We start from the raw sequence: 26,646 nt of genomic DNA on the forward strand, positions 1-26,646 counted from the left end.
GGGACAATCGAGAGATGAAGGTCAAGCCTGAAGAACCAATCCTGGGCATCGTTAGTGCTGTGTCTGAATAAAGGTTCTTAAAAGTCACAACATGTGTCGGCGTCACTACACATGTAAATTACATCACAATGTTTGCAGATGGCCTTGGCGATGAATGCTAGTGATGCCGAGGATGATTTCGATGCTGCGTTTGACATATTCCGGGTTGAGAATTTTTATTTATTTTTTATTAAAAAAATTAAACTTTTCACCAACAGTGAATTCAGCATGAACTACATTGGCCTTCAAAAGCCAAACACATTTATGCACGAACTTAAAGAGCATTTGACAGCGCCAGGAAGCTTTCTCAAAACCAAGTTAATTGCCTGATCCAGCCGAACACATCTGAGCTGCACCAGCGCACGGCTCTCAGCATATGTGTGTGTGTGGATCCCACTGGATATTTGCAGAGCTGAGCCAAAAGCAACTCTGGCCTCACAAGACAACTGAATATGTCTTGGGGCCAAGCAGGACCATGGGTGGGGTAGAAAAAATGTAACCGGTGCCTCCTGAGTCACGACAGGCTGATTTGGCACGGCTCAGTTGTACGGTGTAAAAGGGGTATAAAAAAGTTGCAAGTTTAAATATTGGTTGGAGATCAACCCTGGCCTACCATTATCCCTCTGTGATGAATCGATCGAGTACCACCTTGTGGGTCAACAAGCTCCATGGAAAGAAAGCCCCCCCCCCCATCATAAAACAATTGGAATTTCTACCAACTAGTGCGACCTCATATTTGTCTGAGAAGGGTGGCAATATGGCTTTGTTGACTTTGCCAGTGCAAGTTTCCACGCGTTCATATGAGACAATGTAAGTGTGACTCGGCACGTGTTGTCACTGGTGATTGTGGCTGTTGAGTCACAAGAGCCATCAGTCTTGAGGCTATATCCGTGAGTAATAAAAACAAATAGTAATTTACAACCCTTCGTCCATCCACTGCTGGATGAAGGCCTCCCCCAGTGCGCTGACTCTGGGGGATTGTTTGACCATCCTTCACCGTGCTGGTCAGTGCCGGGTTGATGTGGTTGGAACCCAGGAGCGGCACAGATACAAATCTGCAAGCGATATTAGCTGTGGCCAGAAATAGAACTCAGGTTTGCCAAGTACTCAGCACAGCGCACTATCCACAGTGCTCTCGCTACACCAGGATGGTTTGTACTAGATAAGAATTCCACAAGCATTGACAACACATTTGTACAGCTGCTCTTGCTTCAGCTGCTGCCTCTGACAATTTCGTAGTAGTGTGTCTGCTACTAACAATTCGGCATGCCATGTATCTGTGCGTTTACCTTAAACCTCGACTTCGCCGCATAACCTTATTCAAAACTCTTATCTGGTTATTTAAACCCAGTACCAAGAACTGTGCCAAAAAAAATAACACTAAACACGCACCTATATTCTCCAAAACAAGATACCTGATTAGCTCACCTTAATAAGCGTGGTTTGAAATCTGCTCTTTGTCTACTGGCATTGTCTAAAATCTTACGAGTTGTATTTTGATCCGGTCTCATAACATGACTGCTGCTTGCGATGCTCTTTCTGACTATAACCAGATGAAAAGAGCATATTGAAATAGCACACCTCTTTCACAAGTGAGACTTGGGAGACCCCAAGTCTCCCAAAGTCTCACTCACTCGCATGTTATAAAAACTGCCCGCAAAAAATGACATCATAGAATGACTTCTGAGAACTGTTTCAGCGACTGAATTTCATCCATACACTAGGGGGTGCACTTTCCCATTCGTCCCGATAAAGATAAATGTTCAGCCAAATAAAGCGAAAGGCAAATTCAACGCGGTGGGGTTTTGTGCAGTCATTTGTGACCAGGCCAAGACTGTCAACTCACTCCACTTGAGAACAGAAACTGAAAGCTGGATTTGAACCTAGGTTTTCAGCAGCGCCAGAGAAGTACTCTGGCCCCTGATCTACTCCGGCCATTTTTTTTTCGTACTCCATCGTTCTTAACAGTAAAACATTTTGACGTGGTTTCAGGTTGTGCCACTACGCGTTGTTCAACACAACGTCCGACGTTTCGCTCCATGTGCCGGGAGCTTCCGACTAACACGCGCTTAGGCTAACAACACGCGGCACAACCCAAAAGTGCACGAACTGAAAAACCTTACCAGCGCGTGGCGTGAAGCATTGGGGACATCGTGCCAAACAGTACGGCACAAATGCGAAAAACCTACGACCTCAGCTGGAATACAACGATGGCAGCCTCAAAAAGTTTCCCCCACAGCACCACTTTCCTCCACGTGCATACGCTGGTGGAAGCGCAGGCCAGTGGAGCGCGTGAAGGTCTGGCCACACACGTCGCAGCTATATGGCTTCTCGCCCGTGTGCGTGCGCTCGTGTGCCCTCAGGTCGCCGGGCTGCGAGAAACCGCGCCCGCACTCGGTGCAGCGGTGCGGCCTATCGCCGGTGTGCATCTGCTGGTGCCGCTTGAGGCTGAAGCTCTGCGAGAAGCACTGGCCGCACACCTTGCAGCGGTAGGGCTTCTCGCCCGTGTGCTTCCGCAGGTGGATCTTCAGGTGGCAGCGCTGGGAGAAGCCGTGGCCGCACACCTTGCAGCAGAAGGGCTTCTCTCCCGTGTGCTTGCGCAGGTGGATCTTGAGGTCGCATGGCTGCGAGAACCCGCTGCCGCACAGCTGGCAGCGGTGAGGCCGCTCGCCCGTGTGGATCTGTTGGTGCCGCTTGAGGCCGAACGCTTGCGAGAAGCCGTGGCCGCACACATCGCAGCAGAACGGCTTCTCACCCGAGTGCATCTGCAGGTGGCGCCGCAGGCCAAACGCCTGCGCGAACACCTGACCGCACACCTTGCAGCGGTAGGACTTCTCGCCCACGTGCGTGCGTGCGTGGGCCTTCAGCTGGCTGCTCTGCGCGAAGACCTGCCCGCACAACTTGCAGCGGTGCGGCTTGTCGGCTGCGGCGGCTGCTGCATTCGTCAGCGAGCACTTGCGCTCGTACGGCTCGGTATCTCCACCGGAGGGCTTCTGCCGACGCTTTGCCGAGACCCTCCTGCCGATGGTTTGCCTGCGCGGGAATGAGCGTCGCCCCCTCAGCGGCTGGGCTGCAGTCTTCACGACGGCGGTGGCGGCGGCGATTTCTTCTTCTGCTTCGGTCATTTCGCCTTTCTCCGACTCTGTCAAAGCGTATTGGCCAGCGCCTACCTCGTACGCATTGGGCAGCGAGGTCACGCCTTCAATGATGAGATCTGGATGGCTCTCCAGCAGACGTTTACCTGCAGCAGAAGATGCGCCAGTCGCATTGCTGTTACGCGTTTAAAGCGAATAAAGTAGAAATGAAAGTTAGTGTCGACCTGGCTAATTAATCAGTTGAAAGAGAAGTAACGTGGCCAAGCGACAGGGTATAAATGCAGAGCATTAAAATGGCATATTACAGAAATGGTGTTCGCATTCGTCACATTGGTATTTAAAAAAAAATCTCACGGAAACTATAAATTATTCAAATTGAGCGAAGAACCAAATTTGATGACGGGTTTTTTGCATGCATTCATTGGTGCCATCAGCATTTGTTTTAAACATCCACTGTTTCGACTCACACTTACCAAAGCGTTTCTTTGTAGTGTACTCCACGGAGTCTTGCTCTGTCAATTGAGGAACCAGTATGGAATTCGAGAAATAAGCATCGTCATCTGAAAGTGGGGAAAACAAGCGGTCAAGTGTTCAAACGAAACTGGTGTCAGGCAAAGTTATTGCTGCATCGGTCACTTTTGCGCGAATGACCCTGTGACATGTCATCGATTAACGTCCTTTCTAAAAATGAAGAACGGTAGTGCGGTGGTTCTTGCCCTGCATACTGAACCCGCGACACGACTTTGATTCGCGGTCACGGCTACCATCAGCGGCAAGTGACATCTAAATGGTTCCTTTACCAACCGACAGTGACCAAGCACGGGTGTGCGGTGGTAGGGCTACATTACAATAACATCGACACAACAAACTATTGTTCCGCAATATAACACTACGAATAAATGGGATATTTTAAATAACATATAAACAGTTTAACACGTAGGCTTTCGCGACCAATATTATCCATGATGGAGGCTTTTGGGTTAGATCGTGTATATATGAATGTGTCGTTAAAGCCCGCTACCACCTGACACAGCTAATTAGTAATGTTTGTTAGGTAAACAGAACATGCCAATTATTTACTAGTTCAGCACACCGGTGTGTGTTGGAGAGTAAAACCACAACATTTACAATTCGAGTACAGTTTTGTTGACGTGACAAACCTTATTAATTGGACATGTTGGGTGGTGGCGGGTTTAACGACACATTTTTATTTACACGATCTAGCTCAAAATAACCTCTATTATGGATAACATATAAACAGTAACATAAAGTAACAGTAAAATAGTTAACATAACTTGCAATGAATATGGTGATATTCTATACACAATGGTGTTCAAGCCGTACCTTCATAGGACTCCATTTTAACATGATCCGCTGCTATGCTGCCATAGGAGGCATCCATGACTGGAGTGGACCTCTCGTCTGGCTTATCTGCACATATACAAAGCCACTGCATCAACACGCGTATAAGCCACTGACACATACAAGTCATCAATACAGAGTATGTACAGGGTCATCAAATTTGTAGGCACTCCACTAATTTCTAATGAGCAGGTGAATCCTCGAGAGACCGAAAGATTCATTTGCAAGAGTGGACCCCGAGCAGAGGTCACAAACGGGTTTTGATTCCTTACCCGTACCCGTACTCGGCCGCACCAGGGTCGCAAACGGGTACCCGTACCCGGCCGGGTACGGGTACAGGTAGCCGGGTATCGGGTAGGGTACGGGTATCGGGTACCCGATTGCGACCTCTAGGATGAAGCCATGTTGCAGGCGCGGGTGGGTTGATTCTAGGAACTTGAATTGTGAGAAGAGACAAGACGTTGGGAAATGAGTGACAAACGGTTACTCACCAGTGACTCACGGCCTATCTGTACCCGGCCGCACCAGGGTCGCAAACGGCTACCCGTACCTGGCCGGGTACGGGTAGCCGGGTATCGGGTAGGGTACGGGTATCGGGTACCCGATTGCGACCTCAGACCCCGAGTCATCAAAATTACAAAAGCAAATAACAAATGATCACGTGCAACTCCGAAGTAAAGATAAATCAGAGCAAACAAGCAATAGCGTCACAGATGGAATAACAAAAAGAATGCACGGATATAAATCAATATTAAACTCTATTAATTTCTTTTAACAAAGGTTGGCTTCTGACAAATTACATTTAAAACCATTCACAGCAAAATGTAGTGACGCAAACATTAACAGGGGATTAGGGTAATTATTTCACTCGAATGTAAAAATGACGTGTCAAATACAACTGCAAGCGAAGATATTATACAGAATCAGCCGTTCTGCATTAAATTGTAAAATAGATGGAAGAGTAACCAAATACATTTTTGAAGGGCTGTACGTGTACATTGTAATGTTGTACTCAGGACGATCACTGTATAGATACACCTGTGATGTTTTAATAACAAGTCTTCTCGAAAGGGTGATTGAATATTGGTGAAACCGATGGCTGCATATATGACAAAGGAGAATGTCAAAGGGATTCATGAAGTGTATTGAGTGTGGCGAGAGCCACATAAAAGCTTTGAAATAGTGGGGTGCATATATGAACCTTAGGGTGGGAACTCATGGTCCCAAATAAACGGAAGTCAAAATCGTAATAAATTAATTGATTTTTGGCGACTCCGTCCCACCGCACACATGAACGCCGCGACCCACCTGGCGCGGATCATTCTGTTGTCATGTCGTCCAAGCGCAGCAGCGAGGACGAATGCGCAGAAGAAACAAAACTTTGAAACTTTGACAAGCGCATCGTGTAGAGCTCGTCGAAAGGAATATATTGCCATATCGTTCGTCTTCAACAAACAACGCAGTTTATGCGAGAGCCGGGGGCTTATGGGAACCCCGGGGTCCCGCCATCAGGTTCATATATCAATGAATCACCCAATATGTGATCTCATAAGGCAATTCGACAAATCAGGCAAATCTCAACTTTCAAAATGTCGCAATTGCCATTATACACACAGTGACCGGTGTGGTCGTGTACGGTCAAATAATGCCCAGAATCCACACAGGCATGGAGAGGCCCTCATCCAGGAGTTGATTGACACATCTGGGCAGTACTCGTACACAATACGTACGATGTGTCGTTTTGGGGGAAATTGACCAGTTTGGTGAACATGGCTTAATTACAGAATACGTCAGCGATAAGACACAAACGTGAAACGGAATGCTGCATCACTATCCCAGTGTGGGTGAAAAAGTCAGCTCAGTCTTCGTACATCCGACACCGCAGCATGAAAATTTCTCCCTTATCCAGCAAGGTGGACGGTATGTCCATCTGAAATGCAGTTCCGAATAGTCAACACACTACGCCCAAGTAAGATCCACTTTGCGATTACACCAAGGATTACCCACACCTTTTAAAATGTTGAAAATCTACAAATCCGAAATCATGGAACCGCTTCCATAGTCAAACTGGCTAAGTGGCAGAGCTTAAGGGAGTGTCTACACCATGGGACCTCCTTTGCCAGTACCAAAATATGACAATAGGTTTTTCCCCTTTTTTCTGGCAACAAAACAGGTGTTAAGAAAAACTGGGATAAACCTAGTATCTTAAGGGAGTGGTCGACTTGCAAGTGGGAAGGCTCAAGTTCAAACTCACTCGGGGGTTGACTCATCGATCCAGGGTCAATAAAACAGGCACCGCTGTTGTATAGTTAACAATGGCATCTCAGGAAGGATGCGGTCCCCATCACAGGAAAGTGGAGTTTCCATCAATGGCTCAAGATCTCGAATGAGGTATGTGTTTATGTTAAACTTCTTTCGCACGGTAAGCAGCTAACAATGCTTAATCAGAGGCATGACAGCTCAATGCTGGAAAGGGGACAGTTATTAAATTGCACTTGGGGACAGTTATTAAATTGCACTTGTCCTTGCCATTCCACTGCTGGATGAGAGACTCTCCAGGCCGTGCGGATCATGCTGGTTATTTTACCACACTTCACCAAATTCGTTCATTGTGGGCTGATGATGGCAGGGAGCTTGCGGCAGCAAACAAGCTGCATCATGATTTCGAATGAATCGTGTTATCTCAATGCGCTATACAGGAACAAAACGCAAGTGCGGCATTGTTCGTCGTATTTGCAGCTGGTATCACGATACTTTATTCCTCAAACTCAAGTATTAAGTTTCCACTCTGTGAACTATTCTACTGAAATGATGAGAGGTTTAAGAGTTTCGTACCATTTTCGACATGACGATCCATTTCAGTGGTCTCATCTTCAAAACTGCCAGCAACTGTTCCCAACTTTAATCCATCCCACTCGCCCAGCCTCTGCACAGACAGCAGTAGCTCCCGGCTCAAGCCACTGAACAGAGCGAGCAGCACCTCCACCAGGCCTCCCAGGGTCACGTCGCCAGGGGAGGAAGCGGCGTCGTCCCATCGCGGCGTCTCAGCGTCGTGGGGTTCGGAATCCTGCAGGGCCTTCACCACCTGCCGCAGCACGGCGTAGAAGCCGAAGGGCAGGCGGTCGCGCGCCGTGGCCAGCAGCTCGGCCCGCACGAGGCCGTCCCTGACGCAGGCGCGCAGGACCCCGTAGTCCCGGATGCCCAGCTCCGAGTCCATGGCCCGGGCCACTTCCTCGTTCACGCCCTGCGCCTCCAGCCACGCCGGGAAGTCCCCGCTCGGCTCCAGAATCGGGGTGGCCACCGCGCACGCCATTCTCTGTTCAGACACGATTAGGCATGTCACCGCGATCAAAGTAAACTTTGGTTAACAAATAATGTTACATTGGGGTCAAGCGTGACATAAGTGAGGAAATTCTCCCACGTTTTAATCCACCAATGCAAGTGACTGTATTAGGAAGTGCCCGATGGTGATTTTACAGTATTTTTGTTCAATGATGGTCTCAGGGCTGTGGTCAGAATGAATGGGAAAAAAATACTGCTAAAGTGGCTCAGCCCAGACACAAAGTCATATTTTAATATTGGGAGCAGTTCTTCCAATTAAGAGCCTCTCAGTAACAAATAATTTTAATACAAAACTGAAAATAATCACCACATGAATTTCAAAGTAATTCTTACACATGAAAGTCCATCACCAATTTGCTGGTGCAGTGGAGCAAAATCAATTGTTGTACTGAACTTACACGCTCCCCGCCTTCACCCACCCGCACCGTGGCGTGTGGTGACGTACGGTCAAAATACCCCCACGATCTGCACTGTGTGGCGAGCCCTCTCATTCAGCAGTGGAATAACAAGCCGGCTGGCTGTACGTGTACATAAGCTCACGCCATTAACAAATGTCAAACTGCCCTCACGGAAATTCCACATTCCCATGGCAGGCGCCAGTGCAGCCACATTGCAACCACTGCCGACATCCCACAAAGTGGTTACGGATTTATGTGCAGAACGTACGTTCAAGTTCTTTCGCACCGTACGTAGCTAATTGGAGGTGCGGGGGAAGGACAACACACACACAAAAACAACCACCCGGGCAGGAGCGTAATAACAACCGCCATAATCACGAAACAAACCCCCAAGCTACTGTTGAATTAGGCGGATTCCATGTAACATGCACAACCCTTTGGTTAATCCACTGCCTCACCACGCCGAGTGGGGGGGGGGAGGATTATTTTACCATACTTCACCACCGTTGATAAATTATTGTATGTAGATGTGGAGCATAAAAGAGGATGGGGGGGGAATATAAAGTACTCATACCTGTCAACCCCTTATTATCAGTGCCCTACCTTATTACAGACCAATTCAGACCATACTCTTGGTTGTTTCGGTAAAGTCACGTAGAAGGGAAATAATAAAACACCTGATGACGATTGCTTGTGTTGCAGTCGAAACATCGTTGAGAATTTTTATTGGTTTTTACTTATATTATTATTTTATTTCCCTTCTACGTGACTTTACCGAAAGAACCAAGAATATGAATCCCTGCAGTCACGAAAGCTTTAAATCAAAATTCAATTCAGACCGTGTTGGTCACCCCGTGCCACTTATAAATCTCAACGTGCATCCCGCAAAGTCCCATCACAAGGGAGAAACACAACCAAATAGACACATTTTATTTTTTAAATGTGCCAGTATTGAAACGGCTGTACGCCGTATGGACATGAAAACATTATTTCCCTGTACAAGAATGTGGGTAATCCCTATGGGTTGATAGGTGTGGTATAGTGTAGTGTATAGTGCAGTGTATAGTAATGCAGTGGTTAGCAGAGGTGTGGACTCGAGTCATGTGACTTGGACTCGAGTCAGACTCGAGTCATGAATTTGATGACTTGCGACTCGACTTGGACTTGCATAACAATGACTTTGTCCCACCTATGAGATGTGGACTCGAGTCATGTGACTTGGACTCGAGTCAGACTCGAGTCATGAATTTGATGACTTGCGACTCGACTTGGACTTGCATAACAATGACTTTGTCCCACCTCTGGTGGTTAGTAGTGTATAGCAAACATGTCAACCCCTTATCAGTGCCCTACCTTATTACAGACCAATTCAGACCTTATTGGTCACGCCGTGCCCTTATAAATCTCAACGTTCATCCCACAAAGTCCCATCACAAGGGAGAAACACAACCAAATAGACACATTTTATTTTTTAAATGTGCCAGTATTGAAACGGCTGTACGCCGTATGGACCTGAAAAACTCAATTTACCTGTACAAGAATCACGGGGTATAAACCGTATGGGTTGACAGGTAACGGATGAGCACGGTACCTGTTTGAAAGCATCTATGTTACGTGCGGTCGAACTTCTTTTGCACCGTACGTAACCAGCAACGACAACAACCACCGCTGACGTCCACACACAAAGTGGTTCCCTATTTAACCGACCATCCCAGGGGGGGGGGGTGTTGTGTAATGTAAACAAATCAGCATCACCATCGACTATGGAACGAGCAACTATGTGACAAAGACCCCCCCCCACCGCCCGTGTCGCCCGTGACAGATGTGTTGGGTTCTAGATTTGAAGCTTTCGTGACTGCAAGGATTCATAATATTAGGTTCTTTCGGTAAAGGCACGTAGGTAAAAAAATAAATAAATGAAAATAACTAAATAAAATGATTTAATAAAAATAAATCAAAATAACTAAATGAAATGATTAAATGTAGTTATTTTCATTTATTTTAATTAAAATAAATATTAATAAATGAAAATAACTAAATTAAATGATTTAATTTAGTTATTTTTTATTTTAATCAAATCATTTAATTCAGTTATTTTCATTTATTATTATTTTAATAATAATAATAATTTTTTTTTACCTACGTGACTTTATCGAAAGAACCTAAGAGTATGAATCCTTGTTGGGGCCAAGTGGTTGTCAGCGAGCACCGCCTATGAAGGCCAGCACCGCGGCACACGAGGGTTGGTGACCAGCACCACCACGACCGGCCGCCTTTGTCTTCCCCAGTAACGATGTTGACCGCACACCGCACCAGGCAGTGCTCGTTTGAGGCCGAGTAGACCTACGGGGGAGGATAATCGTCACCGGTTTTTTTGCCGTGAGCGAGAAATCGAACCCGGGTCCTCCTGCTGCTGCTCCGGTTGAGTTCGGCGCGCTGACCGCTGCGCCACCGCTCCTCGCGCACGAGGCTCACCCAGGAGATGACAGCGAATCGACGAAAGCGTCTCCGTGTACAGGGGAAAAGGATGAGGAGGAAGAGGAGGAAGAGGAGGAGGAAGAGGAAGACGAAGAGAGGACCGAGGACTCCAAACGCATGTGAAGCCTCTCCCCTCGTACGCGGAGACAAGTCCGCTTCCTCCCAACGGCAGATTGCAGGGTTAGGGACCGCGGTGAACAGTTTGCACACGGGGTCTGCCCCCACCATAACCCACCACGCCACGCCCCCTGCCAAATTAATGACACCTTTTTGGCAGTCACAAAAATAAGAGGTTTGAACCCTTTCTGGCAATGAAACAGGTGTTTCAGATGATAATTGAAAATTGTTTTTTTTTTACCCTTTTATCTGGCAACAAGGAGTCATGTTTGCATTGACCACAATACCTGCGGTCGGAATGCAAACAAAAAACATAACTCTGATGTATACACTGTCCAAGTATGTTACATTATCAGAGTTATGTTTTTTTGTTTGAATTCCGACTGCAGGTATTGTGGTCAATGCAAACATGACTCCTTGTAAAAAAAGGTGTCAGTTTTGTTGCCAGATAAAAGCTTTAAAAAACAATTATCATATTTTGCTACTGGCAAATGAGGTTCCAATGGTGTAGGTGTTTCAGATGTTCAAACATCAAATATAAAACTTTTGCAAGGAATCATTTCTGCATTAACTACAGCAGAGGCAGCTTTCTTCATGGTCTTGTCTCACACTGATGAAGGCTTGCAAAAGGAATTCTATTTGGTTCTTGACCATCTTCACATATCCCGTTTTATTTCCAGAAAAGGTGAAACCTATTCTTATTTTCTTAATAATTGACCCCTAACACTTTTTTTGTTTCCCTTGCGTATTAATGTCTGTTTTAAATAAAACCTTGCTTTAAAAAATATACATAGGCTCATCGATGTAAACTCGACTTTCATATTTTAAGAACTGTTGTCTTGGTTTTAAATAAAGGGTTGTCAAAGCGACAAAACTCTCTTGACTAAATTCATCACGTGACTAAATCAATCTCATTGCACCCAAATTGCATTCGAACTGAAAGCGAAGCACATTTTGAGGTTAATGTTTGGCGAGGTGACCACATGAATTTTCGAATCTCTTCCGATCGCCTTTTTAATTTCAACTAAGCTTGACCAAAACTACACTCACTTGAGAGTGGAGCGGTGATGCAAGTGGTTAGTGCAATTTGGTGTGAAGATGGCGATCCGAGTTCGATTCCAAGCAATGGTTAACATCAGTGGTGACCGATATCTGCACTGGTACTTCCACTCTCCCCCCCCCACCACCACAAACTTGCACTGTCAAGTGCTGTCAACTATGATGACCAACGTAGCAGTGGATTGACAAGAGACAGTGAATTTTTATTTTGTACAATTTACAAACCTTCACGCGATTACAAATGCATATGACGACCACCAATGACCTCGCAGGAATAATTATGAATGGGAGGCTAGAGCAAACCTAGCAAAAGTCTATGGTCCCAAGAACCTCTAAGGACCTCAGCTTCATGAAATCATATGGATACATGAAATTTAAGCTCAAATTCAAACCAAGATAAACCTAACAAGCTATTTAACATTAAAAGGCCAATTAATCTCTCATCCCGAATTGTCTCCATCTCTCATTCAACATCTCTAGTTATGTTGACATTTCTCCCATCTCACTACATCTCCATTTGTGTCGAAATTACTTATCTCATTCACATTTAAAACACTGAAAGGAGGACCCCCTAATAGAACTTCTGCTACAGGACCCCAATGGGCTAGCACCACCACTGGATGACGTTCATATAATGATTTGTATCAACTTGTAACGTGCCACACAGTATTCGCTCACTTTTGAACAGAGAGAATACCTCGCAGGTGCGAAAAGGAACCACGGACAAGAAGGGAAAGTAGCGAGGCGGTGAGCCACCGCCAACTAATTCCCAAGCTTTGTGGTTGTCTATATATATGAAGGTGTTGTCGGCCAATTAAGTAATTACATTTGGGAGGAAATGAGCAACCTTCAGAAAACGCACACATGCAAAGGGGGCAACGCTCGATCCCATACACAGAGTCCACATTCTGCTGTATAGCCTTCTTCTGGCACGCCAGGGTATGGCACCTTGACGCGCACGAGAAGAGAGTTTCAAAACCATTGGAAGATCCACCAACCGTCGACTCCACAACACTGACCTACATGCATGCACCACTACCACCCGGCTAAAAGTCAGTTCATTTTCTTGGACGGACTAGGGTCCATTGCGTTGGTCTGTGACAACCTCGCACATCGCAAGTGAGTCATTTATGCAATTTTATATATCCAGGATAAATAAGGGTGACTGCAAGGTCTCCCCACCAGGTTGGCAAGGGACAACTGCCTGATCTCACATTAATGGTACAATTTGGAACTTTATGTCAATGGCTAGCTTTTAGGGCATCATGAGCAGGCATGGATTCATCCAAGCGTGTCACGTGTGTGAAGAGTGTGGGTGGTTCCAGAGCGTTGTGCTTTACATCTGCGTTGTGTTGTCCATATGAACATACATTTTAAAATAAGCATAAACAGGATGCGGCCATGGCGTATCAGCACACTCAGTTTCAACCTCGAGCTCAACGGTTCGATCCGATCTCACAGTGCAGCCGTTTGTGGAAGTTTATTAATCCCCCCCCCTGTATAAATGGGTACACCAGTTAGTCGATCGGCAGGTCACACAAGTGCAGCGATAAAGTGTAAGTATTCACACATCTTCCAAGGCATCAGGCTAGCAGGAAATAATCGGCCAAAACACCATCTATTGGGCATGTCTAGAGCTCTGTCCATGAAGAGGTCCTCCCATCAGCAGTGGCATGGGCAAGTAATTGCACCTTTACCTTTTTTTAAATAAACAAACTAACGAGTGCTCAAAAGCTCTTAAAATACACCAAAACAAATTTTTGTGTGTGACAATATGCCTCATTCATAGCGGGTCGCTGGCCTGGATCGTGTAAAAACGTCTGTGACACCATCAACAAAACTCCCCATCTGAGGCGGCGGCGGTGGTGGTGGCAGCGGCGCTGCGCCCGACCCTCCGTGCGTACGCTGGTGGAAGCGCAGGCTGAACGCGCGCGTGAAGGCTTGTCCGCACACGTCGCAGCGGTAGGGCTTCTCGCCCGTGTGTGTGCGCATGTGAATCTTCATGCTAGAGGACCGCGAGAATGCCTGGCCGCACACTTGGCAGCCGTACGGCTTCTCGCCCGTGTGCGTGCGCTCGTGCGCCCGCAGGTCGTTGGGCTGCGAGAAGCCGCGCCCGCACTCCCCGCAGCGGTGCGGACGCTCGCCCGTGTGCTTGCGATGGTGCCGTTTGAGGCTGCACTGCTGCGAAAAGGTCTGGCCGCACACCTTGCAGCGGTAGGGCTTCTCCCCTGTGTGCGTACGCAGGTGGATCTTCAGGTGCCCGCCCTGCGAGAAGCAGTGCCCGCATACTTCGCAGCGGTAAGGTTTCTGGACTATGCGTCCCGGCGACAGATTTGTATTCTTCCTCGAGTGCTCGGCGGTGGCAAACCACACGCCCGGCTCGTAGGAGCCACTCCCTCCGATGGTCAGACTTCGTGCAACGGCTGCCGGGAGGAACCCATTTCGGCTCGCCACTGACGGCTCGAAGGAGCACCCCTCCGTTGGCGGCAGTGACACGTACTCACGTGCACAGGTGGAGGCCGCTTCTTCGTTTAGAATAGCGTCCTGTGCCCCGTGTGCCCACAGAGCAGGGGCCGTCTCGACAGCAAGCGTACAGCCCTCGTCCTCGATCTGCTGCGAGTTCACAACTTTGAACGCGAGAGCGGCGTGAGACTCCAATGAAACTTTATCTAAGGGAGAGCATGATTTTAAACAAGAGGTTTTTTTGTAAAGTTGTGGGCATTCTGATTGAACGTTTGTGCTTTTTTTGTTCATCAAGTAAAATAAGCACTGGCATTTGAGTAGGTACCTGAAGGCTTGACAACTAAAGATAAGACAAAATTAAATGAAGGTGGTGATGATGAGATTGTCAGAATAGAACGTGGAGGTTGGGTGTCATTGTGCAACAGCTGAAATACCGAACAAAAATGAGATATCCACATGTAGTGGCAGCGATTTTATTGGCCGTGATGACCTTTTGACCTATTTTTTTAGTTGCAGTAAATATATTTTAAATTAAGACAATTCTAGACAGACTTCAAATATAAAACTGTGCCTTGAAAAATGTGTTTTATATTCTGTTCATTGGACACGTACACACCCATGAAAATAATGCAAACATATAAATGTGCAAGCATTAAAAACAAATAACTTAAAAACAATATGAAGTTGTAGGTCTGGATTTATACATTTACAATATATACTGGTAAAACAGGGCCACTTACCAAAGATCGGATTAGAAATACACATCATGGAACCATGCTCCGATGTCCGAGGAAGCATTGCATTGTCAGGAAATTCAGCAGCATCTACAAGCACAGAGGGCTTATATTAGTGAAATAATTTTCAACAAAGTGTTCATTTGAACTGAGAAGTGATGAATGATTGACGATAGAAGCAATAAGATGTATCTGAGCTCATCAAGAACACTAGACTTGGAATCTAGAGGTCGCCCATTCGAGATATTCGAATAAGCTGAGTTATCTCCCTTACTGAACTGGACCACTCAACACTCTACATTGACAAGATGTTACCTCCGAATGGCTCCATTTTAATCCGATCCACTAGCAGGTTGGGTTGAGTGTCATCCACATTTGGAGGTGGCGTTTCTTCAATCTCACCTGAAATTAAGGGACATGGTCACTTTTGATTCACAAGTAGAAAAGATACGATTCATGCATTGACAGATATTTTCATTCTGTCTGATATTTCGTTAAATCAAGCTGTGGGCTCCACCACCAACAATGGGGCGAACCACCAGGGCAATGCGTTTCAGTCATGTGGGCAGGAAGTGAATCAGACTCAAGCGTCTCCCTGCTTGGGTCTAATGGTGGAATCATCTCCATCAGTGCTGCTGTTTCAGTGGTGCAAATTACACATTCAGGTTAAGCAAAAACTAATATTGTGAATTTAGTGCGCAATCCATGGTGTCAATCAGCTAGATATATTATTTAATGCTATTAAATATCAATTACCATTCTCCATTGAACGATCCATTTCGGCCGTCATAATTTCATTACCGACTGCATCACCGGCTGAAGGAGAAGGCACTTCATACTTAAGACCGTCCATGGCTCCGAGTCTTTGCACGGACATCAGCAGCTCGCGGCTCAAGCCGCTGAACAGCGCGAGCAGCACGTCCATCAGGCCTCCCAGCGTCACGTCGCCAGGGGAGGCCTTGATGGCGGTGGCATCATCCCAGCGCGCCGTCCCAGCGTCGTGGGGCTCGGCGCCCTGCAAGGCCTTCACCACCTGCCGCAGCACGGCGTAGAAGCCGAAGGGCAGGCGGTCGCGTGCCGCGGCCAGCAGCTCGGCCCGCACGAGGCCGTCCCCGACGCAGGCGCGCAGGACCCCGTAGTCCCGGATGCCCAGCTCTGAGTCCATGGCCCGGGCCACCTCCGTGTTCACACCCTGCGCCTCCAGCCACGCCGGGAAGTCCCCGCTTGGCTCCAGCAACGGGGTGGCCACCGCACACGCCGCCATATTTTGTGGCTGTAGAAATAATTGTAAATTCAGGGAATTGGAATCTATAGTTTCCACATAGAGCATTTGTACACTAACATGGATATACAATTTGTCCCAAATGAACATGTTTGTTGCCTTTACACAGTGCAAGAGCAGTTAAGTACAAACTCAATTCCAGTTCAGGTGTTGACTCACCTTCCCCCTCAAGGGTTGATCAAAATTAGCAGCGCCTTATGGCAAATTAAAAGAGTGATTACCCCATGGGTAAACTGATCCCGGCCATTTAAATGTAGAGTTTTTACCACTGGGTCAGGGGTTGCCGATTTAGAAAAAAAAATTCAAGCCAACAGCAGGAAGACTTTTACAGGCATACACAACACAACATCGTGAGCACACGTAAAATAACAAACATCGATAATATAATCCGAGTGAGATGAACCGCAGATTCTTACCAACAACACGTGGAGAGTCATTAAAGTAACGTAATTATCATACGTAGCTTGAACGCAGATGTGGCCCATCGCGAGACTAATCATGCAAAGGCGAGTGTAAATCTACGAGCCATTTGAAACCAATGAAGCTTTCGTGACTGCAAGGATCCATACAGAAAAACAAATAAATTAAATGACTTCTAGATTTGAAGCTTTCGTGACTGCAAGGATTCATACTCTTCGTTTTTTCGGTAAAGTCACGTAGGTAAAAAATGAAATTAAAATTAAGAAAAATATTACCGAAAAAACTAAGAGCATAAATGAAATCACGACGTTTCGAAGGCAACACAAGGTGGCACCGTCACAGCAAAAATCACTGGATCAAGATCCAGTGATTTTTGATCCGTCACAGCAAAAATCACTGGATCAAGATCCAGTGATTTTTGCTGTGACGGATCAAATCACTGACGGATCAAATCACAGTGATTTGATCCAGTGATTTTTGCTGTGACGGATCAAATCACTGTGACGGATCAAATTACTGCATCTTGATCCACTGATTTTTGCTGTGACGGATCAAATCACTGTGACGGATCAAATCACTGATCCAGTGATTTTGCTGTGACGGGTGCAACCTGAAGACGGAGGCTTGTGTTGCCTTCGAAACGTCGTGATTTAATTTATTTGTTTACCGAAAAAACCAAAGAGTACAATTCCCTCTCGTTATTCTGGCCTCTTACATACGAAAACGATACCTTACCGTAGACGGGTATCGTGCAACGCGTCCCAATATTTCCTGTAAAGATCACAAAAACAATAACTAAGCACAATCCGTAATTAGGTAGCATTCGCTACCAATCGTTGATTCGTTATGCAACGTTGCATGTGGTCCAGAAGTCTTGTGACCCCCCCCCCCCCCCCATTAACTGACTGCTAACATTATTTAGTTCATATTCATTTACGTTTTAAAATACACTTTACTTAAAATTATATATATATATTTTTAAAGCTTTCGTGACTTCAGGGATTCATATTCTTGGTTCTTTCGGTAAAGTCACGTAGAAGGGAAATAAAATTAGAAAAATATAAAACAATATAAATTATCACGACGTTTCGACTGCAACACAAGCAATCATCATCAGATGTGAAATCCACAGCAAGAAAATTTCAAATTTTTCACATTTTCTTACTGTGGATTTCACACCTGATGATGATTTGCTTGTGTTGCAGTCGAAACGTCGTGAGAATGTATTGTTTCATATTCATATCATTTTATTATTTCCCTTCTACGTGACTTTACCGAAAGAACCAAGAATATAAAATACATAGTTATAGATAATGTAATTAAGGAGGGGGGTGGGGGTCACAAGACATGTGGACCACCCTATCCACGTGCGTCACCGTCTTCCTCCAACAAAACTCGCGATTGACCCCCCCACCGACCAAAAGTGGTGAAGTATGGACCAAGTGATCAGCAGCGGCGTGGGGAGGAGACGGAGAATCTCCCGGCCCTCATCCAGCAGTGGAGTGGCAATCGTTGGGACTGCCGGCAACCGACCACGGGGTCTTTCACGTACAGTGGTACTGTCTTTCACGTACAGTTATACAGTATACTGTCTTTGCGTACAGTATACGAACAGTTATGCTGTATACTGTCTTGCACGTACAGTACACGTACTGTGCGTAGTTACACTGTGCGTGCACTGTGTACCGTACGTATACTGTATGTGAAAGACAGTTATACTGTACGTACACTGTACGCGAAAGACAGTTATACTGTACGTGTACTGTACGTGAAAGACGGTTATACCGCACTATACTGTACGCGAAAGTTATACTTTGCACATACTGTACGCGAAAGACAGTTATACAGTACTATACTGTACGTGAAAAACAGTTATACAGTACTATACTGTACGTAAATGAGTTATACTGTGCGTGCAAGCCAGTTATACTGTACATATACTGTACACATACTGTAGGTGAAAGCCAGTTATAGTGTACACATACTGTAGGTGAAAGACCCCGTGGTGGACCCTCGTGAAGACGCGAGACCAGCGTGGTGAAGTATGGACACTATAACTCCACAACGATCAGCAGCAGCAGAAAGCGGCGTGTGGGTGGGTGGTGGAGAATCTCCCGGCACTCATCCAGCAGTGGAGTGGCAATCGTTGGGATATATAATCTAACCTATATAATCTCTATTTACACTAAGTGGGGGTGGGGTTTATTAATCACTTAACTCACCTTTTACGACAACGCCGGCTCGTCGAATTCACACAACTCGCGGGCGATGGGACTTGCTGCGAGGATGAGATGTTTGTGTGTGTATAGAAAGAGATGTATGTGTATTATATATATAGAAATAGAGATGTATGTGTATTATATATATAGAAATATAGATGTATGTATAGAAATACTTGCGTGTGAATATTATAAAGAACGCACGAACTATCGTTATCGCCGCAGAGGTAGTGAATACGATGTAGTGAACACGGCAGAGATGTAGTGAACACGACAGAGATGACAGTGAACACGCCAGAGATGTAGTGAACACGGCAGAGATGATAGTGAACACGGCAGAGATTTAGTGAACACGGCAGAGATGTAGTGAACACGGCAGAGATGTAGTGAACACGGCAGAGATGTAGTGAACACGGCAGAGATGTAGTGAACACGACAGCAGATGTAGTGAACACGACAGCAGATGTAGTGAACACGGCAGAGATGTAGTGAACACGACAGCAGATGTAGTGGACACGACAGAGATGTAGTGAACACGATGTAGTGAACACAGCAGATGTAGTGAACACGGTAGAGATGTAGTGAACACGATGTAGTGAACACAGCAGATGTAGTGAACACGGCAGAGATGTAGTGAACACAGTAGAACTATAAGCGAGTGAATAGCAGGCAGCGACGAGGCCTCTCGCTGCTTCTCCTCTGTCGCTGCCGGGCTGCAGATTCAGCCGAGTCAGGCACCACTGCCAATTTGCACAACAATAACAATGTTAATGGTAGGAACCTCCTGGTTACACCAGCCCACAGGGGATTATTGTGTCCGTCCGTACGTCGTGCATCCAAAAATGGGAGGGGTGGGGTTGGCTGGGTGGGGAGGGTGGGGAGGGGCTGGGTGGGGAGGGAGGGGCTAGGTGGGGAGGGGAGGGTAGGGAGGGGCTGGGTGGGGAGGGGCTGGTTGGGGAGGGTGGGGAGGGGCTGGTTGGGGAGGGTGGGGAGGGGAGGGTGGGGAGGGGCTGGTTGGGGAGGGTGGGCTGGGTGGGGAGGGGCTGGTGGGGAGGGGCTGGGAGGGGCTGGGTGGGGAGGGGCTGGTCACCCCGTGGTCCCCTTATAAAACTCAACGTTTAACCTACTCACGCCGGCTTATGCCCGCCCTCACAGTCGGCCATATTTGCGGAATACACCACGCCGCCGTTGACCCTGGCCATTGACCAACGTTCCTACCAGCTCCCTACGCAGGAATGTGTTAATTCACTATGTAACACAAATGTTGTTCCTGGGTAGTAAGCGTTATTTTTTAATTGATAATGCTTCAAAAGTATAGAAAATGGCTATTATCCGCAAACTTTGCTTTTGTGACCAGGACTTTATGTGAAGGAATGACACAAATGCACACATTGTCTCATTGAAAATAGGTAAATTTCAAAATATCACTGTCCTGTTCACAAAAGCAAAGTTTTTGGAGAATAATAGCCATTTTCTGTACTTTTGAGGCATATGCAATTATAAATTAACACTACCCAGGAACAAAAAACGTGTTTTTATTGTTACACAGTGATATAATCATCACACATCATCATTTGACACGTGCGGTGATAACACCGATGGTTGATGAATCGCAACTACATAGCTGTCAACCCATCGTGGGGTTTATAACCCCGTGTTCTTTGTCACAGGGAAATTGAGTTTTCAGGTCCACACCGGCGTGCATCCGTTTCAATACGGGCACAACAAAAATATTGAATTTCGCAGTTACCCCTAAACATATCCCAGTGGAGGATATAATCTCCCAGGTCGACGTAGCCCTCAAAGGCTTGGGACACATCCCGACAAACGTTGCTAGAGCTGAAATTGCCACCATCCTTAAAAATGCTAAGAAACCCATTAGTAACATCAGCAAAGACGAGCGGTCTGAACTCGCAAATTTGAAAAAGAGGGATGACATAGTCATCCTCTCGGCCGACAAGGGCAATGCCACTGTTATCATGGATAAAATCACATACAACAAAATCCAGGACCTTCTCAATGATGGTAGCTACTCCAAAATCAATAAAGATCCTACTAACAGCCTGACTACAAAAACCAACAATATCATTACCAGTTCGACTTCTCTAATCGAACCAGTCAAGTGGCTCTCCCTAAAGCCTTCGACTGCTAGAACACCCAGATTCTATGGTCTTCCTAAGATCCATAAAGAAGGCACTCCACTTCGGCGCATCGTGTCCACGATCAACTCACCTACCTACAAACTGGCCCGTTTTCTTTCTGATACCTTGCTTCCTTTCACTGGCAAGACTCAGCAGTATATAACTCAGCTCACTTGGTCTCTCTAATCAAGGACATTTCACTGTCCCCAGATGATTGTCTCGTCAGCTTTGATGTGGTTTCTCTGTTCACCAAGGTTCCGGTACCTGACACCATAGCAATAATTGAAGACTTAGTCCAACATAGACTGAACCCTGATGCTTCTACTCTGGTTAGGCACTGCCTTACCAACACTTACTTCACCTGGAATGGTACTTTCTGCAAACAAAATGAGGGTATTTACACCATTGGAACCTCATTTGCCAGTAAAAATATAATAGTTTTTTTACCCTTCTATCTGGCAACAAAACTGACACCTTTTTTTTTTTTACAAGGAGTCATGTTTACATAGACCACAATACCTGCAGTCATAATGCAAACAAAAAACATAACTCTGATAATGTACACTGTCCTTGAAGTTGATTGGTCCACACCCGAGACAGCTTTCCTTAGAGCCTAGTCTCACATGGGTTGGACCAGATGACGCCAAAAGGCGCACAACTCAAAGAAAATGCACCATCAGAGTATGAGAGCTTGGGGTAAGCATTTACACCATTGGAACCTCATTTGCCAGTAAAAATATAATTGGTGTTTTACCCTTCTATCTGGCAACAAAACTGACACCTTTTGTCTGTCTCGGGTGTGGACCAATCAACTTCAAGGACAGTGCACATTATCAGAGTTATGTTTTTTGTTTGCATTATGACTGCAGGTATTGTGGTCTATGTAAATATGACTCCTTGTAAAAAAAAAAGGTGTCAGTTATTATCAAATATTTGTACACATCCCACCGGCCACCCACAGCCTTCTGGGAGTATGCATTTTTTTTGCAAATCGGTATAATTACAAGCAAATCTCTGGACCAGTTATGACGCACAGTATCTCATCAGCAGTCAGGCTTGCTTAAACAAATGCTGAACTGCCAGATGGGTATAGGTCAGGACTCTCTCTGCATGAGATGTGGTGCTAGTAATGAGGTGCTGGTCAGTTCCCATTTACAGCCCATGAGAGAACATGGTGGGAATTGCACATTCCTATGGCAGGGAGCGAGTCTTTGCATAGGACGATTACCTTTTCGATTTAAAGCTTTCGTGACTGCAGGGATTCATCTTCTTGGTTCTTTCGGTAAAGTCACGTAGAATGAAAATAATAAAGTAAAAAAAATAAAAAAAAATAATTCTCACGACGTTTCGGCCACAACGCAAGCAGCCGTCCTCAGGTGGAGAGCAGGTCTGTCGAGTAGACAGAGTCTGAATGACACACTCCAGGCTTGGAGCGACTATTTCAGCTGGGATGGAGGGGGGCAGGGCGCCTTGACAAAAGAATTTGCAAATCGTGTGATGTAAGAGAATAAAGTTTAGCTGGAAGCATTTTATATTTTTTGCGACATAGAATTGTAATGTATTACTTACTGTTAGTAGCTGAGCTTATTGGAGAGTATATTTAGTATACTGATGATACTATGTAGTTTATACTTTATATAAACTACATAGTAGAAAGCTTTAAATCGAAAACTATGTAGTTTATACTTTAGTTGTTTACGTGGTGGTTTAGTTACTGCAGCTACATACTATTAACATTCCTTCCCTTTATTAATGTTACCCCTATCCCCTCCCTTTGTTGCTGCTAATCCTGCATAATGCACGGGCATAATGACTTTAAACCCCCCGCCAAACCTCCTACGCATTTCACAAGTAGCACTAATCGCATATCTGCATTTCCCATAAATATGCTAAATTTCTCTTGATATGCAAATTCTTGTCAAGGCGCCCTTCCCCCCTCCATCCCAGATTAAATAGTCGCTCCAAGCCTGGAGTGTGTCATTCAGACTCTGTCTACTCGACAGACCTGCTCTCCACCTGAAGTGCTGCTTGCGTTGTGGCCAAAACGTCGTGAGAAATATTTTATTGGTTTATTATTATTTCCATTCTACGTGACTTTACCGAAAGAACCAAGAGGACGATTACTGTTGATTTGCCAACAGTGGCACTTATTTGTTCGACCCTTGAAGGAAGTGCTAGGTCAGGATTTTACCTCACCTTTCGTTTGCGAGATGCTCATTCTGCAGCTAAGCCAACTGTTATGGCTCAATGGCTACAAATTTACCCAAGGTGATTTTTACTCGAACGGCCAAGGTGTTGGTGAAAAGAACAATAATTAACGGAACGATCACAATACAATAATTGTGGTTGCACTCCTCCCCTACATATTGAAAGACAATAAAGTGTCTAAAATATTTATACAGCCATTTCCAAGACTTCACGAACTTCAAACTCACGATTTTAGTAACCACCATGACTTCTGTGACAAATTCGTGGCATTGATTATGTCCAATGGATATTGACGGCACCGTTTAAAAGAAGTAAAAAATTAACCCGTAAAAACAAAGTTTTTCACTATAAATCCTTCATATGCGTGGCGGCGAGAGTCCTCTCGTCATCTGGCTTGAGATGGCTGCCACCTATGGGTCAGATGATTGCATTGCACCATTAAGCAATTGGTAATTAAATATATTTGTCCTAAAAAGTGTAAAATTTTGGAAAAACATTTTCACGTACATTGTCACGCACAACGAGTATGTGTGCAAAATGTCAGCTCGATTGGATCACGGGAAGTGGGTTAAAAAACGACCGAAAGATTTGCAAGGTCCTAAGTAAGCAAGCGAACTTAATATAAAGGATTTAAAAATATCCATCCCCCATTGCGGAACAGTGTTACTACCTAGGCCACATTGCCCGAAACGACCACAAATACCAGCTATTAAAGCTAATCCTGGAAGGAAAAATCGAAGGGAAAAAACGACCAGGACGGCCAAAAACGACATGGCTCAGTAACATCAAAACATGGCTACAATTAACAACAGCACAAACTCTACACGCCGTGCTAGACCGAGACCAATATCATCGTGAAGTCGCACACGCCGTTAGGCAGCACTAAAGAAGATTGCGGAACACGGCCGGTTTCAGATGAGCGACGGCCATCGAGAACGCTCTTCACTCCGATATTTGGGAGCCACTGGAGCTATCCAATTTGAAATTATCTAGATTGAACTCTTTTATTTAGAACTTTTTTTACTGTTTGGTTTGTTGTCCTTTCCCCGCACCTCCGATTAGCATAGTTTGCTACGCAAGGTGTGAAAGAAGTTCTACATACATACGTGGTTATGTGCTGAAGCTTTAAGGGATTTAATATTACACCGAGCTCTACAAAGCATATTCTGCAACACCTTGCAATACAGCAGGCCACTAGTTAGCCCTGTTAACATTCAACATATAACCGTAAATGTGAGAAAAATATATACATGGGCTCATCGACGTGAGCTCAAATTTAATATTTTAAGAAATGTTATCTTGGTTTTAGATAAAACGGTTATCAAACCGAACAAATTATATGGCCAAAGTAATCACGTTACAAAATCATTACTTTTGCACCCAATTTCATCAGAACTGAAAGTGAAGCACATTTTTTGATTGGTTAATGTTTGTTAAGGTGACCAGATTGATTTTTGAATCTCTCCCAAAAATGTTTTCAATTAAGTTTTACCAAAACTACTCATTTCAGAGTGGAGCAGTGGTGCAGCGGTTAGGCTACGGCTAACATCAGTGGTGATCGATATCTGCACTGGTACTTCTACCAGCGATCTCCCCTACCCCCCCACCAACTTGCAATGAGAAGTGTGGCCAAGTATGGTTAAACTATGATCAACATAGTGCATTGACAAAGAGACGGTAGTTAAAAACAATTTTATTTCATACAATTTACAACTCGATTACAAATACATAAAACCACCTTCGCCCTCGGAGGAACAATAACCAATGGAAGGCACGAGCAAACTGTAATAAGAGCCATGTAGGGCTCACGTGGGGATTGGCTTGCCGGTCCCGCTTTGTAGCCAATAAGGGGTGAGCCAGGGAGCATGGCCTCGGCGTGATCACGGCATGTTAGCAGGGGTGATTGGCCTGGCCGATCGGGGCCTCAGCTAATGGGAAGCCGGATCAGAGGCGTGGTCCCGGGATTGACGGGGAACCATCTGGAACGGTCAACGCTGACTACGGAGGATTGGCTTAGGGGTACCACGTGACCCAGGGATTAAGAGGGGGAGAAACAGAGGAACGAAAAGAGCAGGAGTCACGCGCGTACGGGGCTCTGGGTGCCACGTGCACGGTGGGGACTTAGCTGGGAGTCTGCCCGCTTTCCGTTGTCTGTCAGCAACGGGGAGTGTGTGTGTGTAACTGTGGAAGTTGGAAAATAAAAGGACTGATTCTGGAAGCCGTCTCGAGAAGGTTTATTACAAAACCAATCAAAAGCTTCGGGTACCAAGCAGCTCAATGGACCATGGATTCATGAAACCATAAGGATGGATACAATTTCAGCCCAAATTCAAATCAAAATAAACCTAACAAGCTATTTAACGTAAAATGCCATTTAATATCTCCCCACCCCTAATAAGACTTCTGCATCGGGCCCCCAATAGGTTAGCACCACCACTGAATGACATTCATATAATTTATAATTTCAAATTGTAACGTGCTGCACAGGATCCGCTCACTTTCGGAGATAGTGGCTCGGAGGTGCGAAAAGGAATCACGGACAAGCGGTGAAGGCAGGGAAGCGGTGAAGGCAGGGAGGCGGTGAGTTGCCGCCAATAAATTCCAAAGCTTTGCGATTGTCTTTATATATTAAGGTGTTATCGGTCAATTAAGTCTTTACATGTGGGAGGAAACGAGTCCCCAGAAAAAAAACCCACATGCAAAAAGGCAACGCTCTATCTCAGTGAGCTTCATTGCAAGGCCCACTACCACTAGCAGCCTTTAGTGCGGCCCCCGACAATGTGAAAACACCCCATGCTGGCGGTGTGGAGGCCCTCACACTGATGTCTTATCGGCAAAAGTGGCCTCCCTCTGAAAATTGGTGAAGAACACTGCTCTACCCCATAAACAGGTGGAGCACACATTTTGCTCTATCGCCTTCTCCAGGCAAGCCTCGACGCCCACAGGGAGTTTCACAAACTTCGTATGGTCTACCAATCATCGACGCTACAGTGCTGGTCTACAAGCATGTGCAACGACCGTCCAGCTAACAAGTCAGTTACATATTATGGAGGACGAGGGTCCATTGTGCTGGTCTGTGATAACCTTGGATATGGCAAGTGAGTCATTGGCAATTTGATAGATCAATAATAAGGGTGACTGCGAGGTCTCCCAAACAGGTTCAGAAGGGACATCTAGCTGATCTGACATTAATGGTGAACTTTAGAGTTTTATAATTTAAATGGCTAGCTTTAGGACGACATAGGTTTATCCAAGCATGTCACATGTGTGAAGAGTATGGGTTGTCAAC

At 45.7% G+C, this 26,646-nt stretch overlaps 1 protein-coding gene across 1 annotated transcript in view; it reads right to left on the reverse strand.

Annotated features, from left to right (window-relative positions):
• Positions 1-219: 219 nt before the first annotated feature.
• LOC144948378 (uncharacterized) overlaps positions 220-26,646 on the reverse strand; it is a 46,560-nt gene continuing 20,133 nt past the window's right edge. The window contains exons 9-17 of the mRNA XM_078877805.1: positions 15,844-16,310; positions 15,403-15,489; positions 15,094-15,177; positions 13,681-14,559; positions 10,712-10,869; positions 7,332-7,812; positions 4,479-4,565; positions 3,608-3,694; positions 220-3,280 (exon numbers count right to left, since the gene is read on the reverse strand). Of these exons, the coding sequence (XP_078733931.1) occupies positions 2,259-3,280; positions 3,608-3,694; positions 4,479-4,565; positions 7,332-7,812; positions 10,712-10,869; positions 13,681-14,559; positions 15,094-15,177; positions 15,403-15,489; positions 15,844-16,310 (3,352 nt within the window). The 3' untranslated portion in view covers positions 220-2,258. The remainder of the gene's footprint in view (positions 3,281-3,607; positions 3,695-4,478; positions 4,566-7,331; positions 7,813-10,711; positions 10,870-13,680; positions 14,560-15,093; positions 15,178-15,402; positions 15,490-15,843; positions 16,311-26,646) is intronic.

Source organism: Lampetra fluviatilis, chromosome 3, assembly GCF_964198595.1.
Source record: "Lampetra fluviatilis chromosome 3, kcLamFluv1.1, whole genome shotgun sequence".
NCBI classification, from domain to species: Eukaryota; Metazoa; Chordata; class Hyperoartia; order Petromyzontiformes; family Petromyzontidae; genus Lampetra; species Lampetra fluviatilis.